We start from the raw sequence: 17,164 nt of genomic DNA, 5'->3' as shown, positions 1-17,164 counted from the left end.
ATAAGTCCCACGCTCTTGTTTGCACCTTCCAGCACAAGAGTTTGAAATCTGATGGAAATGTAGCCACTTCCTTTCTGACCATACCCAAGCTGTTTGCCACATGTCTGTGCTTTTAATTAGCCATTTTCCTAGAAAGTATATCTATTCAGCTAAATAACGAAGACTTTTTTGTCTTTAAATGTTTGTACCATACTTCTTGGTTAATTTGGAAATTAAACATCAGTTATTGCTGCTTTGTGATGGAAACAGGAAAACTAAGAATTTTATCAACAGAAAAGCTGCATAAAAGGAAAAATCAGTAATGACTAGCCTGGAAAGTTTTTTCCTAATATTTTGATCATTTATATTTGGTAGTGATTGGAAATCTGGTGGATCTTCCCCTTTATCTTTTCAGTCAAGCATACCTGTCTAAGAAGAACAGGCAGAATCCCACAAGCAGATTGCATGTGCTTTACTAGAAAATCCACAATCTGAGCAAGAGACTCGGGGGAGGGACTTTTGACCTTTTTCATTTGAAACACTTTGAAGTTCTTACCTGTAAATCAAACAAATTAATTTCTTGAAAGTTTTATTTCTTGAATCATATAAGAAGTTGAGAGGTGTTTTTCTTGGAAAACTAAGTCTTTGATTTATATTGTTAAAAATATAACCATATAAATATAGCCATTTTTCTTCCAGTAAAGGAAATAAAAACCTACTCACTAATGCTTAAAATGATTCTTCATTTAAAGTTACATCTAGATTTTAATGGCTTAGCTGAAAGGTTGATATTGTGCAATATTAAAAATGATTACCTAAAGTTTTATTTGGGACTTTCAGCTGTTTCACTTCTACAGTAGAAAATATTTTATCCAGTAAATTCTGGCCCTATAAAGTCAATCATCTGAAGAGGTAGTACAAACTGGCTAATTCTACCACATTTTTTTACTCTTGGCAAGGGGATCAGTAAGCAATCTATTACTAGTTATGTTATATTTTAAAGTTTTACAGAAGAAGAGCAGTATGGTTTAATGCACAAAAAAACCCCTCTCCTATCCACAACTTCTTGGATGATACCGGATATATATTTTTCTATGTTTGAATTTCTTTGACTGAACTCCCGATTAAGAATAATTTTATCTTTTGCTAATGCTTGAACAGAAAATACCAGGTGGTACTTTGGTTTATGCAACTTCTTTTTTGCAGTGATTACATTTTCTGCCAGGCCAAGGGCGATCATCTGGGGAAGAAATCAGTCTCATTTAAAAAAAAAAAAAAAAAAAAAAATCTGAGTTCTAGCTTGCATTTTGTAAAACCACACGGCAACCTGCTTTTCAGATCCAAGACACACACCCAGATTGAACTTTCAATCAGTCATAAAATGCAGGGCAATTATGTCTCTTTCAGTGATGTCTGTAGCACTTCAGGGCATTCATCAGGGCAGACACGCACGTGGAGGAAGTTGTTCCAAGGTAGGTATTTCTGAAGAAGAGGTCCAGACTATTTTCAGATTAAAGCATGGGAATTGAGGTTTCCCTAATTCTTATCTGCAAAGCTTTCCTGTTTAAAACCCCTTTGGCTTGCTTACATATGGAAGTAAATCTATGGTTTTATATATGCTTAGATTATGTTGTTAAAGGATGCCATTTTTGTAAAACCAACTAATCTGTGATTATCCTCTGTATAAAAACATGAGAAACCAGAATAATGGCTGTAAAGTAATGGCAGTTCCTTCTCTTTGTCCCCTTCAGGTCTGCTGACTGGCTGGAGTAATAGACCAATAGGTACAGAATGGTGCAGAAAATAGCTGATAAGTTCAGGGACCCTTAACAAGACCAGTGAGAGGATTGTTGCTCTGTGCAGTCACCCCACCAAGGACAGCATTTTCAGCCCACAGTGGAGATGTGACAGTTCTCCTTATTCTGTTATCTCTTGGAAGCAGAGTTTGTGTAGGCACTGGTTTGTTAAAAGGCTCTTGATGATTGTGAGGTAGATGCTCTTCATTTTAATACATCCTTTTAAAAAACTTTCATCAGTAGGCACTTATGTTTCCAGCACAGAAGCAGGGCGTAGTCAAAGTCCGATGGTCTTTTTTATGTTTTCATTCCTAACATTTTTGTACACAGAATCTGTGCTTTGCAAGCTCTCCAGTCATTCACTTCCACAAAAAAAACAGTCTAAGAGATGGGACTGGGGGTGTTATCGGTACATACGATTTGCCAAATGAAAACTTGTCAGTAAAAAGACAGTAGGTACTTTTATTAGTATAAAAGTAGGGAGTTGGAAAGATTAATTTTTTTGAGGTTCATTGATTAGCTACAAGTCTGTCAGAGGCAGTGATCCTATAGCAAAATGTTGAGTCATCAGGAAGCAAAATAATACCGAAGACAGCAGTGCCACTGTAAGGGTTTAACATGTCTACAGGTTTAAGCCTCTGATCCCTTCTTATACTTGTGGCCACTGGTATGTATTGTCTTGTTGCCACAATTTGCTATCTGCTAGCAGGATTTTTTTTTTAGTATCTTTTCAGATTTTGAAACTAGTAAAGCAGGATACTCTCTGCAAGATGCTGATTACAACTGAATGTTGTATAGAGATAAAACAGTCTTTATTATTTGCTGTCTAAAACTTAAGGAAGATTTACTGTCAAGTGCAAGAAAATATAAATTCCTTTTTAAATTTACTGAAATACCAGCTCTGTTGCCCTTGGAATCAAAAGTCTTTATATGGTTGAAAGTTTGCGTATGAGAATATGTTGCTCTTCACTTCTGCCAATGGTAGAAGTGAATATATTACCAATATATTTAGGTAACTGTATCCATAAACCAATTCCATTACTTCTGTAAAAATCAGGTATATTGGGTATGGTTCCTGGTAGTCTAGGATAAGTTGGAGTGCCTTACAAGTTATTTTTAGAACAGGGTGAAGTGTAGCCATGGAAAAAGATAATTCTTTTTTTAATATATGTGCCAAGAAATAATGGTATGCTCCAACTGAACTCATCCTGGAGGTTGTGCTCTGGATTCTTGATTCCCTCTGAGGAGTGAACAGGCTGGACAAAGGAAGTGGAAATACTACTGCTGGTGTTGTAAGGACCCAGCATCTGAATGGCTGAGAAATTACTCATTAAGTATTAGAATAATAAAAATAGTTAAGTCAAGATATCAAGATACATGATGAAGGTTGGATATGGAAGGAGATATTTTAAGTTTTGTTGGTTTTGTATGTGTGGAAAAGGTACGTATTTTATTTTTCAGCACTGGTACCACCTCATTTGACCAATTTCCACTCTACGTTTAGGACGTACATTGTGTGGGACAGCCTGGTTTGCCAGTGCTTAGTAAGTCCTTAGAGCTACACGCACAGAGAGAGAGGAGCTGCTTCAAATAATGAGATCATTTAAGGGATGCAAATCTGAGACATGCTATGTGTAAGTGGCAGTGGCAGGGCCCTTGGACATATTTTCAGTATTTACATCCTGTAGGGAACCTTCTTAATGGTAGGCAAGGCTTATTGTAACTGTGAATTTACTTATTTTTGCTCGTTTTCCAGCTCTGTCATACTAGAAAATGTAATTTTCTTCCTTTCAAATAACAGTCGAAGTGACCAAGATGCATGAAATTCACTGCAGTGGAAAGTGAGTGAGAATAAAGACAAACTTCCATCCACCAATACAGCCCCCAGTATGAAGCTGCTTTCTGAACTGGTGGGAGCCAGTAAAGACTGAAGGTGATGAGACAATTACCATAGAAGTGGGATCATTATCTTGCTGGCTTCTGAGTTTGATGATTTTTAATAGGCTAATAATAAGAAGGTCTGATATGTAGTGCCCTTCTGGCTGCCTTCAGGAAACAATCAAATTATTTGTTAAACTAAAAATTAGTACATTATAGTGTTTACATATAAAAAGGGCTATTACAAAGCTTTTGTTGCTGCAGTTCTGGAAGAAATTTTAGTAGCACATCCCACTTTGTTGCACTCAATGATACGGCACTGAAAAATACCAATGGAAGTATTGTAAAAAGATCTGTTCAGCAAAATAACTTAATTTACAGTTGAGGACAATACTACTTTCCAAATTGCTCTCAAATCATTCTGAAACAAATCCAGCAACTGAGGGCCTTTAAAGAAAGCTAAGAAGTGTATCCAGAGGTAACTCAGATCTTGAGCAGTATCTGTCTACACCTGAATGCTCACAAATACTGGAGTGAACATGATGTGGCCTAAACTCCTGTGGATTCCTATTGGAAGCCAAAACAACTGTTTTCTGGTAGCCCTTGTTTGCCAGATTGGAAGTACTGATTGCCTGAGAGCGTACCCACATGTGAAGTTCATGGACAGCAGATGGCATGTGGATTTGCAGTGCCAGATCCTCTTCTGGACTGCCCACAAATGTGGATTTTTTTTTATTTTTTTTTTTTTATGTGCCACTTAGAAAGTCCTTGGAAATGAAAGTAAATTGCTTTGTACTTAATGCATACAATAGTATCAGTACAGGGAGTTAGTGAGATGTAAATTAACACCCCAGTGTAATGTGTCCTAATTTCTCCCAAGCCCTAAAGCCATCTTGTTCCTGAACCAGAGCACCCAGATAGAGGTTTAAATGCAGTTATTAAGGTTTCTAATTGTCCTGCTGTTGAATAACCTCAAGCACTTCTGGCTGGTTGGAGAATGAGCTGCTAAATCAGGAAGACTGCACAGGTTCGGTTTGCTTCTGGGTTTTGGTTTTGTTTTTCTTTTTGCTAGACCCTTTCACATTGTTTGCCAGAATATTATAACTTTGACTTTGAAAGGAGTATTTTGAAGTAGCGTTTCCACTGTTGAATACCAAATACTTCTACTTAAATAAAAACAAGTGGAAGTTAGTTTTAGTGTGAACTAGTATAAGCAAAAACTCGGGGATCTATAACCATACATCCCCACCTGCCTTCATTTAGCTGTTCCCCTGGGACTTCAGATGGGGTGTAGCACACCTGTGCCAGCAGTCAGTTCAGGAATATCAGCTGGGCTGCGTATTGGGCCAGGGGGTGTGTGTGGTGGTGTTTTGTTTCTGGCTGACTCCCATTTCTGTTCATGCCCAGTTTGAGAAACTAAGACATTGTAAGTTAACTCTTCTTCTGATTATGATTCATGTTAACATAGTACAGGTCTGCATTAGACTAAAAACTTGCAGCAAAACAGCTGTCTCTTCAGTGTAGAGCTTTGTCAGGTGCTTTTTGGATCTGATTAAGATAGGACTTGCACATGTGCTAGAGCAGTATTTCAGCCATGCCGGGGTGACAGCACTGTAGTCTGATATCCCAAGCTGTTTTGTGCCACAGATAGTGATTTAAGTTAAAAGCAGCAAGCCTTTTTGTATTCTTCTGTCACAGTAAAACATCCAGATGCTGTATGAGAAAAAGACAGGACCTACTCTCTTGACACTTTCCCATCTAAGCACATTTCCTCACTACTACCTACTCAGGAAACTATTTAATGCAAAAAGTTCTTGAAAGAGAAGAAAAAGGGCCTCAAATACAAAGATTTAAGCCTGGTTTACAGGTGGCATTTGGTTTTAGGGTTTTGTATGAATATCACAGAATTACAAGTAAGTACACTTCATGTAGCAATTCCTGTATAAAAAAACCCCAGTAATACTGTTCTACAGTACCATGTACAGCAACTACAAACCTGGAATAGTTCTACTACCTAAACTATCCTGCTATATGGGTGATTATTTTGGATTTGGGTTCTGGTTTTGTGTTTTTCATGAGTAGGCCTAGCTGTTTCCAGGCAGTGTTATCACTGCCATTTCCATTCTGCAGAAAGCTTGCTTTTAAAGGTGTTTCCCCTGCTGTGGGTAGCCTTACCGTGCCGGACACCCTTGGCAGCAGTAGGGCCGGGAAGTTTTCGTAATTAGAGGCTTGTTATATTTCTGCTACTGCGGATACTGCACCTAAGGCTTGGTTATGGTTCGCTGCATGGAAAAAAAGAAAATAAATAAACGTTAGGATGCCTTTTGCACCGAACTGAGAACCAGCCCTGCCCTGCCTCCACCGCTGGCCGCTCTCCCACAGCAGGGGCGGAGGTTGCCGGGTGCCGCTGCCGCACAAAGCACAGGTGCCAGCGATGTTCCCCGCCGGCAGGAGCCTGCCCGGCCGCTGTCCGGGTGCTGAGGGGCTGAGGGGCCGCGGGCCGGGCCCCTCGCGCTGCGCTCTGCCCTCAGGCCCGGCGGCCGCCGCTGCTCCGGCCGCTGCCTCCGCCCGCCATTGGCCGCGGCAGCCCTCCCCCCTTCCCCTGCCCGCATCGCCCTGCCTTCCCGCGGCGGCAGGAGCCGGGCAGCGGGGCCGAGGTGCTCCCCGAGCCTGCGCCCGGCCGGAGCCGGGGCTGGGCCGGACCGGGGCCGCCCCCGCCGGAGGCTGAGGTTGAGCCGCGCCCGCGCGCTGCAGCCCCACAGCCCCCCCTCGCCGCGCCCGCAGCGGGGACAGGCGGCGGCGGTGGCGGCTGCCCCTCGCCCGCCGTGCCCCGCCGCGCCCTGCCCGGGGCCGTGCGGGTCGCCTCGGGCGCAGGGCAGCTCCTCCTCCATGCGCCGCGGCCGCCCGCGGCCCCGCAGCGCCCGCGCCCGGCGGCCCCGCGGAGCGCGGGGGCGGCAGGAGGCGGTGTGGGGCCGGGCGGACGATGCCGGCGGGCGGCGGGGCGGCGCGGGGCCCCGGCGGGGCGCGCTCGCTCAGCCCCACAGCGCTGTCCCGCAGCCTGTCCCGCCTGCGCGAGCAGCGCGCCCGCTCGCGGGCCATGCTGGCCCTGGGGGTCACGCAGATGGTGCTCGGCTGCCTCATCGTGGCCGTCAGCTTCGCCGCCCTGGCGCTCACCACCTCGGCCCGCGTCCGCCACTCCTGCCCCTTCTGGGCCGGCTTCTCGGTGAGTCGGGGGCGCGGGAGGGCGCGGGCGGGATCGCCAGCGGCGCCTCGGGATGCGCGGCCGTCCGACAGGTGGGACGCGGACGGCGATCTCAGGCCTCGGCGGTCCCGAGGAGCGGGGCCGGGGCGCCATCCCCACAGCGAGGCGGTCAGGTGAGACCCTCGATGAGCTCCCCCCCGAACCCGGCACCGGTGCCGTGGCACTTCCATCTCCCCTTTGGAAGGGCTCGTGGGGGCGGATTGGGTTTTATCAGCAGCGTCGGGTGAAAGTTGCGATGACAAATGAACCCCTGGCTTCGCCTCAGCGGCCGGCGCCTGTGGCGGGCTGTGCTCGCTGTCCCTGGCGCCTTCCCTCGGCGCTGACGGGCTCTCCTCAGCGCTCACCTTGAGCTGCGGCCGCTGCTCAGGCTCTGGCGCCGGGTTTTGCTCGGCTGCAATTTCAGCCGAGAGCTGTGTTGTGCTGAAGATGATAAAACGAGGCGAGCACACAGGAGCGGGTTTAAGGTACTCAAATAGGAAAGAAGAGCTGTGCTGAGGAGAGCGCGAGTGCCGGAAAGGCCTGCGGCTTTGGGGCACCCCAGAGAGGCTGAGGCGAGCCCTGGGGGTGTCTGAGGAACAAGCTTGTTCGTTCTGAAGGCGAGTCTGGGGTCCTCCTGACTCCTTTGTGATTTACTCGTTCACTTTGCATTGTGTCCTCATAGCGCAAGTTAAAAAAAAAAAAAAAATTAAAAAAAGGTGATCCCTCGAGCTCAGGTGGCCTCACTCACTGCTGATCATGAGCGTCTGCATCTGTTTGTGGGTACTGTGCACACCTGGATGCATTGGGATAATACTGGTTCATGGAAGTTTCTCCCATAAGCGGTGAAATGGGGCTTGACATTTAAGGAGAATTAAACACTTCTGAGGGCACTGGTTACAGACTCTGTGTTATTGATGAAGATTTGCTCCGTTTAATTTATTGAGTTACTGGTTTCAATTATGTCTCTCCAGCTCTTTTAACGGACCAGAGAGTTTTCAGCTTTAAATGTGCTTGTTGGAAACTAGAACTGTTAGATAAAAGATTTGGGTTTATTCAGTTCTGAATATGCAGCAGAAAGGGTGTAATTAAAAGAACCGAAACTGTTTAATATGCCCTTATGCAGTGTGTTACTTAATTTTTTCAGAGTCCTTCAGAGCAGAAGAGTAGTTTTGGATTAATTATTTAGATATTTTTCTGGATTTTTGTAATGTGTTTTCTAGTCTTGAAAAGAAATACCTCTTTACACTAGTAGCCTTGATATTGTAATAGTCCTTTTGAATTGGAACCTCGGCAAGATAGTATGCAACTATTCCTTGTGATGAGATGTGAATTTTACGTTCAGGATCTGTCTGCTTATGTATTCTTATGCCATTAAACACACAATTGAGGCAAACTTTGTTTCTTATCTTGACAGTACGAGCAGAAATGTACACAGCTGTACACAGCTGATCGGGTATTCCAATAAGCACTTTTTCAGTAATACCTTTTTCCCACCCCTTGTGTTCTTTGTGAAAGGACACTTTTGGGGGTTATCACTGTGCTCTGAGATATGCTGTTTTTGTTGTGGATGCCTTCTACTCTTCTCTCTGTGCAGTGTAACCCATAGAAAAGTTTCCCAGTTAGATTTCATGCGTGTCCCTTGCTCGTCACAGAGAGCAAACCCATGATTCCAGCCTCTGATAGAATTGGTAGAAGGCTCAGGGAAACTAAGGCAAGACTGTTGACTTTCTAGTTATTGTCCTGTGTTATCAGAATGAGGCAGGTGTGCATTGTTTCCTAAATTAAGAATTTACTTTTTTAAAAAATATTTCTACTCTGTAAATTATCTGAACATGAGAATAAATTCAGTTTCCTCCTAATATCCGTGTTTCTAAGTCTTAGTTCTTAAGATACGAATACAAGAGTTTTGGAGTGTGGTGAGCCTTAAAGAGCTCTTTGAGGTCAAGTTAATTGATTACACAGCCTCTTCTAAAAACCCTTTAGGGTATTTAACAGAAATTAGGTATGTTATCATTCACAACTGAAAAATACTTCTGTGGAAGAGGTTTACATGTGGTGTTTGGTTTTAGCTTGCTTCTGAGAAATACAATTAAAAAAATAACTACAGGTGAGTCAAGTGACATGAAAGAAAAATAATGAAACTGTCCTTTCTCTCGTTACCTGGTGCCAAAATCAGACACAGATATTTGCTGCTTTCAAACTACTTCCTTCACCACTTGTTGGAAGTAAGTAACTGAGTTGTTTGATGATCAAGTAGCAATTGTAAATCTCTTTTTGTGCGTGTGTGATATGCTCTAGTTTTTACTCATTGGAAATGCACATCCTAAAAGACAGTAGTCTTGGCATTGGTACTTTTCAGCATTTTTTTACACCAAATGCCGTGCCAATATAAATGAAAAGTCTTTTAAATGGTTTTGAAAAGAATTTCTTAGTGTTTGTAACAGTATAGCTGATTTAAAAATGAAAAATAGAATAGGCTGCATGTTACACACACGGAAAGTTCTCTAATCAAATGCAAGGAAAGGTTCTGATTTCTTTGGCTTTTTTTTTTTTTAATCAAGGACCATGGAAGTGAGAACTGATTTAAAGAACAAGGCACCATAATTTCTGTAAAACTTTGAAGAATTCAGAACTTATTTAAGCATCATCCTATGAATTAAACCATTTTGCTTTATCTTTTATAGCATCATATTAGGAGGATAAAAAATACTTTCATGTATTTTGCATTAAGACATTTTTTAGGTGATTAGTGAGAGTCAAGCTCCCACTGAGAACAAGGATATTCAGGGATTAGGTGTGCAGGTACTGATTGATTCTCTGCACAGGCAGAATGCATTGGCAAGATCTTGTGAACTGTGTGCGGAAATGTTTGGCATCTTGTTCCCGTCGCAGCCTTGAATTCAGGATAATCGCAATTTCATCTGCACGTTCTCTCAGCTTGGCAAAAGGATATACTTTGTCATGTATGATCATAAGTGTCTTTGATCCTTTTAAGAACATCAAAAACTGAATATTAGCATCATTTTGATCATGGAGGAATAGGTATCAAAATTAGGCTGTTCTGGTGTATCACTGAAACTTTGCCCAAAAGTATAAGCAATGTCAGTGTTCTTTGTTGTTCCTGTAGGTCCATAGTTGGTTGAAGATGAGGAAATATTTATTCCCCCTTTGCCCCTTAGAATCCAAAAGGTACACCAAATTGTAGTGTACAGGTTTTGAACGTGGTCAGATTGAGAGAAATGCTTCTGGTAAGCGTGCCTAAAATTTCTGGTTACTGTCAGTGTTAGGGCAGTAGCAAACCACAGGCTGATAGAGCTACGTTAGTGTGACTGCAAAAGCAAACCTTGTTCTGTGAAGTCATTTCTTGAAATTATTTCAAGTTGGCAAGATGTTTATCCTGCCACCCCCCATTTTGATCCCAGCATTTTGAGAAAATGACCAGCCTTAGAGACTAGAGTTGTCTCTTGGGTAGGAAAGTATCAATAAAATAGTAAGTTAAATCATAAGATTACCCAGGTTCTAAAATCATACCATGGCAGTAGAAGTCTTAGAAGAATACACATCAAGTACATGCTATCCTTTCTTTTATATATAGTTACTTGACAGCAGTTGTATTCTTGTGTGGAAGATCTTGTGCTGCTTTTCCTTTTTATTGTTTCTTCTCAACTGTGCCTCTTTTCATCTGTATCCCATGTTCAAAACAGATCAAGTCCTCTGGCTGAAAAGCAGTTTTCATGCAGTTTGTCTTCAAGGTTCGCAACATGTGCTTCTTTGTGTTCTTTGAAAAGGGAAACAGATATTTAGGGAGATTGTCAGGGGGAGCTCAGACTCAAGTTCTCTCCTGTGGAAAATGGGAAACACATTATATACTCGTCTACATTATTAACTAACTGAGAAAACTGAGTGTAGGAGTCCTTTTTGTATTCTTCAGTGGAGTTGTACAAACAGGTTTCAAACCCTCAGGTGATGCTTAGAGGAGTTAACTTCCAAAAGCTTCTACTAGACTGTGACCCTGCCTGTTCCTCACGCGCAGCAGGTTGTCCTGGCATGTTCCTGTGCAGAACCATTGTGGAAGTGAAGATGACCATAAAGATGATGTGTTATCAGTTGTGTTTATCTCTTCTTCTCCATTTCAGGTGCAGAGGTTTTTTTCCTTTCCCCTATTTCTTTCTCTTTTGGTGTTTTCCATTATTGCTTGTGGATAGTCAGGGGATACTAGAGTGGTAGTAATTGTAATTCGAAGCAATGAGCTTTAGTTTGCATGAAAAGTCTGCTGCCAACAGAGTGTGTTATTGTGAAAGCAGAGCTAATCTCTTTGAAAGTCATCTTAGTGCTACTATTGTGTTTTGTTCAGTGTTTACTGAACACGTACAGCCTGCTAATGCATGTTATTTATTTGTCTTGGAGCTGATAATTTCATATCTAGAACTTAAATGGTGGCTTTTTTGTCTCCCTGCTGTAGGTATAAGAAACTCTAGCATGGTTATCAAGTAATTTTCATCAGAATGTGAATGGTACTTCTGAGTGTGCTCTCTGAGAGCTCTAGGTATTTTATGAAAATATATAGTATGGGTTGCTTTGTTGAGTGCCCCTGGTTAACACACACAGCTTGAGCGTTCAACCTACAACTTTCTTGGAGGAAACACTTTTTTTTTTACTTGAATCACCATAAATAATCAGAAACATTTCTGAACATCTGTTGCAACCACAGAGATGATGTTAGCTCTGAGTAAGATTATCTGACCAGAGCCCTTCTCTGCAGATGATTATTCTAATAGTAGATTTCAAGTCGGTGGACTCCATGACCACGATGATTATTTTATCAGGGGCAGTTTGTTATTCTGTGAAGTTTGCTGCTGGTTCAGACACATGTTCTGTATTTGTAAATATTCACATTTCAGGCTTCTTTTGGAGGTAGTTTGTATTGCTGGTTTAGGACTTGAGTAGGTAAATTACTGCACTGAAGAAGTTCTCAGGAGACTTATTGGACCTCAAACACAGATTATGAAATAGTCAGATCCAGGGAGCAAGTGAAACTGTTTTCTCTGTGTGGCTGTCGAAGATCTTATGTCATTCCTTACCGACATTGCATCCACATTGGTGTTCCTTGCTTCAGTTTGATGAAATTTAGAAGACCAGGAAGTGGATCACTTCAGAAATCCTGCAAGTGATTTGTTAATCTTTTGCTTCTTCACAGTCACCTTTCCCACAAATGAGTGACTGCTGGATCTGGCTAATAGTTCATGGTAGGTTTTTGCCAGTGTGATGGTCACAAAATAGAACACCTACACGGGATGATAAGTTTGAGAAAATAGTACCCTCAGGACTGATCAGTGTTACCTCCTCACTTCAGTTCTAAGGTGCAATAATAGTTTCAGTTAACTGTAGTGGAACATTCAGTGATAGTCTTGTAAAAGAATTGTATTAACTGATTCTTGGAGATTCTATCTGTTACTGTCCACTACTGTTTCCTTTACTTAACCACCATCCCTGGGTTTTTTTCTGAATCCACTACTGGGTTGGATTTACTAACCCTTAGGCATGCTTTTCCTTTCTTTGCAAGTTTGTCAGGGCATGGAAATGTGAGAAGTCTGGGGAAGGAAACCGGCTGTCTGGAACTCTGTGTCTCGGCTGATAGGGATGTGTGTTGCTGGTACACAGTCTTAGTAAAAAATTATCAATATCACCTGTATGGGCTTAATAAAATTTGCAACAATTACAATGTGTCTCGTCTAGGTAATGAATCATTATTAATTTTCTTAGTATTCTTGATTTTTACCAAAGAAAAATTCCAATTCAACTCTCCCCCCCAAACCATAAGACTGTTAATAGATGGCAGTTGGAGCCTGTGGCATTGGTGTACAAGAAGAGGTCATGTCTACATCCTAGAACATAAGGAGAAAAAAGCCTTGGGTTCATTGTCTGGACTTTCTGGAGTCCGTGGTAAGGCAAGGTGTTGAACCAGGGGAATCACGGTGAAAATGTTTCCACATCCTGATGGAACGATAGCACATCAGACAGCTGGACAGAGGTACAATTAGAAAGAGGACAGTCTGCCTTTTTAATTCTCTGAACTGTGTGTGGTAAAATAACTATTTGTAACTTCCTGAGGATTTGGGGCTCAGTATAAGATAAATTTGTTGTCTTCAGTGCACTGGAAAATAGCAGACTTATGGAAGCCCGCATTATTTGTTTCATAGGGCAAATCAGCTTTTATTGCTTCTATGTTCTGTTGCCTTAGCAAATTAATTTAAAAACTTCCTGTGTTCCAGGAAGGAGTAGTTGAAGAAAGCAAAGATGATCATGATAAGAAGCAGGAGGTGTCCAGTTGATGGGGACGAAATAGCATAATTTTTTTAAAATTCAGTATTATTATAAATTACTTGTGTTCCAAAGTCTTTATTTTCCTTTCGGCAGCCAGACTGCAGAATAAAAATAATATTATCTTGAGTAAGTCTCTTACTGTTGTCAGCATAAGTTTTTTAGTGTGTTGTTGTTGTTGTTGTTGTTTTGGGGGTTTTTTGGGGGGTGTCTTGTTTTTTTTGGTTGGTTTTTATTTGTACTCTTTAGGAATCAAGTATTTTTCCTGAATGCTATTTGTCCTTTCCAGACATTGTTTTGTGCTGGAAATGTGTGGGTGTTCGCTGTAAAGACACCAAATACTGCCCAGGAGTTTATAACAACTATGTGGAACAGGTAAAGTCTGCTGAGAAACTTGGGAAGAGCTAAGTAGCTTGGGGGAAGTGGCAATGTCCAAGCTTGATTACCTAGTCGTTAGTAGATGCTGAACTTATTCCACTCCTATTTTAGTTGTATGTTGTGACTTACGGGAGGAATTGTGAGTTGTGAATTGTCATGTTTAATTGGCTGTTGTTTCACAATTCATTTTTCTGCTCGCTCCTGTGCCTTCTGGACTCCAAGGGCAGAACAGATCATGGGAGTCTCTAAGTTGTAACTGTCTGAAAAAAATGTGACTTAGAGGAGTGTAACTATTAGGGTGATGTATTTGAAGAAAGCTACTCCTCTAGAAGCTTCTTTTTTTGCATTGTTTTCAGATAGATTGTGATTTTTAAAAAAAAGGGGAGTGGGAGGAAGGAATAATGTTACAATATTCTGAAAAGTGTAAACTTGATTAGTTTTATTGTTTTAGTATTCAGATAAAAATGAGAAATTGAAAGCACTTTGGAGAATATGTGTGTTTTGCTTGGAGGGGGCAAACTGAATGTAACTTTTGGATTTCTGATCTTTACAACAGCTTGATTTAAACACGGATAGTTGAAGCAGCATTGGGAGTTTAAACTTTTGTGTCTGATTTACGAAGTGAGAATGACTCTATTTGCAAACTTGCTTTCAGTTTTGAATGTGAACTTTCTCCCATTCTAGATGGCATCGTCATGAGTAATTTCTGTTCTGCAAAATAATGTCTTCATTGATAAATATGCGGTTTTGTTATTCCTGTCACCTACAAAGAGTCCATCTCCAATTATTTTCATAGGAGGGATATAATTTACTTATGAGATTGTTTTTGCTACTGTTGTAGCAGAAAAGAGCAAGCTTAATCTAAACATTTTAGATAAGCCTTTAGTGGCAGGCAAGATAAAAACAGGTGGATTTAAGATGAACACACTTAACCCAGAGGCACCGAGAGATATTAAATGTGTAGCTTCATGTCACTTCTGCATTCACTTTTCAGAGAAGAAACTTGTTTTCTTCTGGATGAAAAATTGTGAATGCAGCTATTTTTCAGATTTTTGGTAGATTTTTTTGCTTGCTACACAAAGTAAGACTACTTTTTAGTATAAAACAAGCACAAAATATTATTTCAGCATTCAAAGTAAAGAGCCAATAAACAATGTAATTTATCAGTAATAAGCACAAGTAATTATCTCACTATTATGTATTCTAGCAGAAAAGTTAAACTCAGTGGTAGCAGTGAAAGCATTTGTTGACCAATGCTATTAAAATAGGAGGCTTTCAGGTTCTGGCTCTGTAAAGAATCATCAAAAACTAAGACATGCTCCTTAAAATGATGCTGTGAACGTGTGCTTGGCATCTTAATGGCTGTACCTCTCTGAAAATAACAGTGGCAGAAAGTGGTCTTGTCATAGTAGCTGTAGTTCAAGCAAATTTTATCTTTCCAGGGGCTAAATCCAAAACCTTTTGAAAGCCTGTGAAAAATATGAGTAAAAAACATGACAGGCTGGAGCGCGAAGGTTCCAGTCCTGTTTGTGCTGGTGTGAAGGAAACTCAGTCTCTTCTAATGTCCCAGGTCATCCAGACTACTACACTATTGTCTTGATTCTTTACATTTTCCTCTTCAACAGAAGTTTTCAGGGGAGTGTAAGACCACTTGCACATTCTTAGGGCAAGTTTAGTTTTTATGTTCATGATCTGAAAGTAAAAGATATGTTCCGAAAACTCCTAACGAAAAGTGTGGGATCTTCGGGTAAAGAATAGTTGAGCTTCCTCTTGCTTGCCCACACAGACCTGTTCGCAGCTGAGAAGTGCACGTTTTGGATCTGAAAGGTTATTTTCTCTATTGCAAATGGTACAAACCAGATGGATGCTGTTGTAGTCCTTCCTGCCTTTACAATTGCTTTCCAAAAGAGCAGTGTTATTTCAAGATGTGTTAGATTTGAGGTTTTTGGTTTGCAGTCATTTTAAACATAATAGAGTTTTCATGTAAAATACATTTTCATAACATGGGAAGTGTAGAATGGGTCATCAAAGAAGAATATTTCTGAGTTTTAGTCACAATTACTTGGTTACAAAAGGTACTTGAAAAAAGATGGCTTAGGGAGTGGAGGTTTATTTAAATACATCAGAATGTTATAAATAATTTTCATTCTCAAAATAGCATTAAAACCAGAACAAAACACAGCTGGGGGGGGGGGAGGGTAAGGGGAGCAGAGAAAGAAAAATACACGCAAAATAACAGCCATGCCCTTGAGAGACATCATCATTGTGTCTGTACCCGTAAGAATCTCTTCCAGCTGGATCACGATACCTCTGGTGCACCTCTGACATGTAGAACCTGCTGCCTGCTCCAGGAGACAGTAGTGGGGCGGGACGAATGAAGTGGCAGGTGCACATTCTGTCTCTGAGAACATTGTGCAGATGGGGGAAAATGTGAACAACTTTCCAATGGTGCCTGTCATTCATGAACCAGCAGCGGTGCACAATAATAATCCTTTCAGAAGGACAGGGGTAATGTGTCTGTGGTAGAGAGAACTCAGATTTAATATATAGGCTTAAGTCCTTCCTATTACCAATTCTGCATGGTTGTTCTGGTAGAAGAGGAGACATTAGCCTTTTTAAGGAGTTCCTAATAGATATACCTCTTGTTCTATTTATTCTTGTGTTACATATATTATTCTGGGCCTAAGGAATTTAGGAATCATGCTTTCCTCCCCTTAAACATGTACCTTCACTCCTTATGAAATTTTGAATAAAGCTTCCCTGTCAGACCATACTTTGAGAACCTGTGAAACCTTATTACAGTAAGTAGTAATTAGCAATAATTCTAAAGCATTACTTATCTGCTTTTGGAGTTCATTTTTATTCAGTAAACGTTTTCTTACCTACCTAAGTAGTGTAAATAGTCAATGCAGCTTTTCCTTGTGGTTTGATGGACTAATTTCTCTTGGTACGTAATATTTACCTTTAGAGTGAAGAAGAACCTTTACTGTGAGAATAATTATGGTAGTGCAAACAATAAAGCATCATACAGATAGTGAGTATAACCAATATCAGAATGGCATGTTGCTGTCCACCAGAGCCCATGTGCCCATCTTCCTTAACTTGTTGTGAATCAAGTGTCTGAAAGCCTGAATACAAAACCAGCTATTAGGACAAAAGGTCCTCAGTGATAATACCTGTCAGTTCTAAAGGAGAATTGTCTGAAGTGTTCAATCATATCCATCATTGGTTTGTGAATCTGAGATAATTGGAAGGAAAGTAGAAGGCAGCAAAACCATTTTAAATTTCTGACAACTTTACCTTCCTCTGAGCTTTTTGCTTGTAGAACTATAATTCATGACTAGGCAAACTGTGGATGTCCTTCCACTTATAGTTCCTTTTTGGGTCCTGAAGGTGTAAAAACTTGGCTTACAGTGTGATTTCTTTGGAGTTCCCTTGAGGTTTTGCCTGGATCAGCTGTTTTGGTTCCTAGTCATACAAGTAATTCCCTTGTTAACGAAACTGTTTTGAAAAATAGAGAAGAAAAGAAACAATGTGCAAAAGAGGAGTCATTTTGATAGTCACACTTACT

The 17,164-nt window shown here is 41.1% G+C and overlaps 1 protein-coding gene across 3 annotated transcripts in view; it reads left to right on the top strand.

Moving 5' to 3' along the window:
* Positions 1–6,636: 6,636 nt before the first annotated feature.
* The window catches only part of FAM189A1 (family with sequence similarity 189 member A1), a 90,193-nt gene continuing 79,665 nt past the window's right edge, over positions 6,637–17,164 (top strand). For 2 of the 3 annotated variants that reach the window (XM_027898356.1, XM_027898357.1), the window contains exon 1: positions 6,637–6,876. In XM_027898356.1, coding sequence (XP_027754157.1) covers positions 6,637–6,876 — 240 coding nt within the window. The remainder of the gene's footprint in view (positions 6,877–17,164) is intronic. The other variant, XM_027898358.1, reaches the window with a different exon arrangement.

The sequence above is a fragment of the Empidonax traillii genome, unplaced genomic scaffold (assembly GCF_003031625.1).
Source record: "Empidonax traillii isolate 1590-97213 ecotype Southwest subspecies unplaced genomic scaffold, ASM303162v1 scaffold593:size397357, whole genome shotgun sequence".
NCBI classification, from domain to species: Eukaryota; Metazoa; Chordata; class Aves; order Passeriformes; family Tyrannidae; genus Empidonax; species Empidonax traillii.
This window is presented reverse-complemented; position numbering and strand designations above follow the sequence as displayed.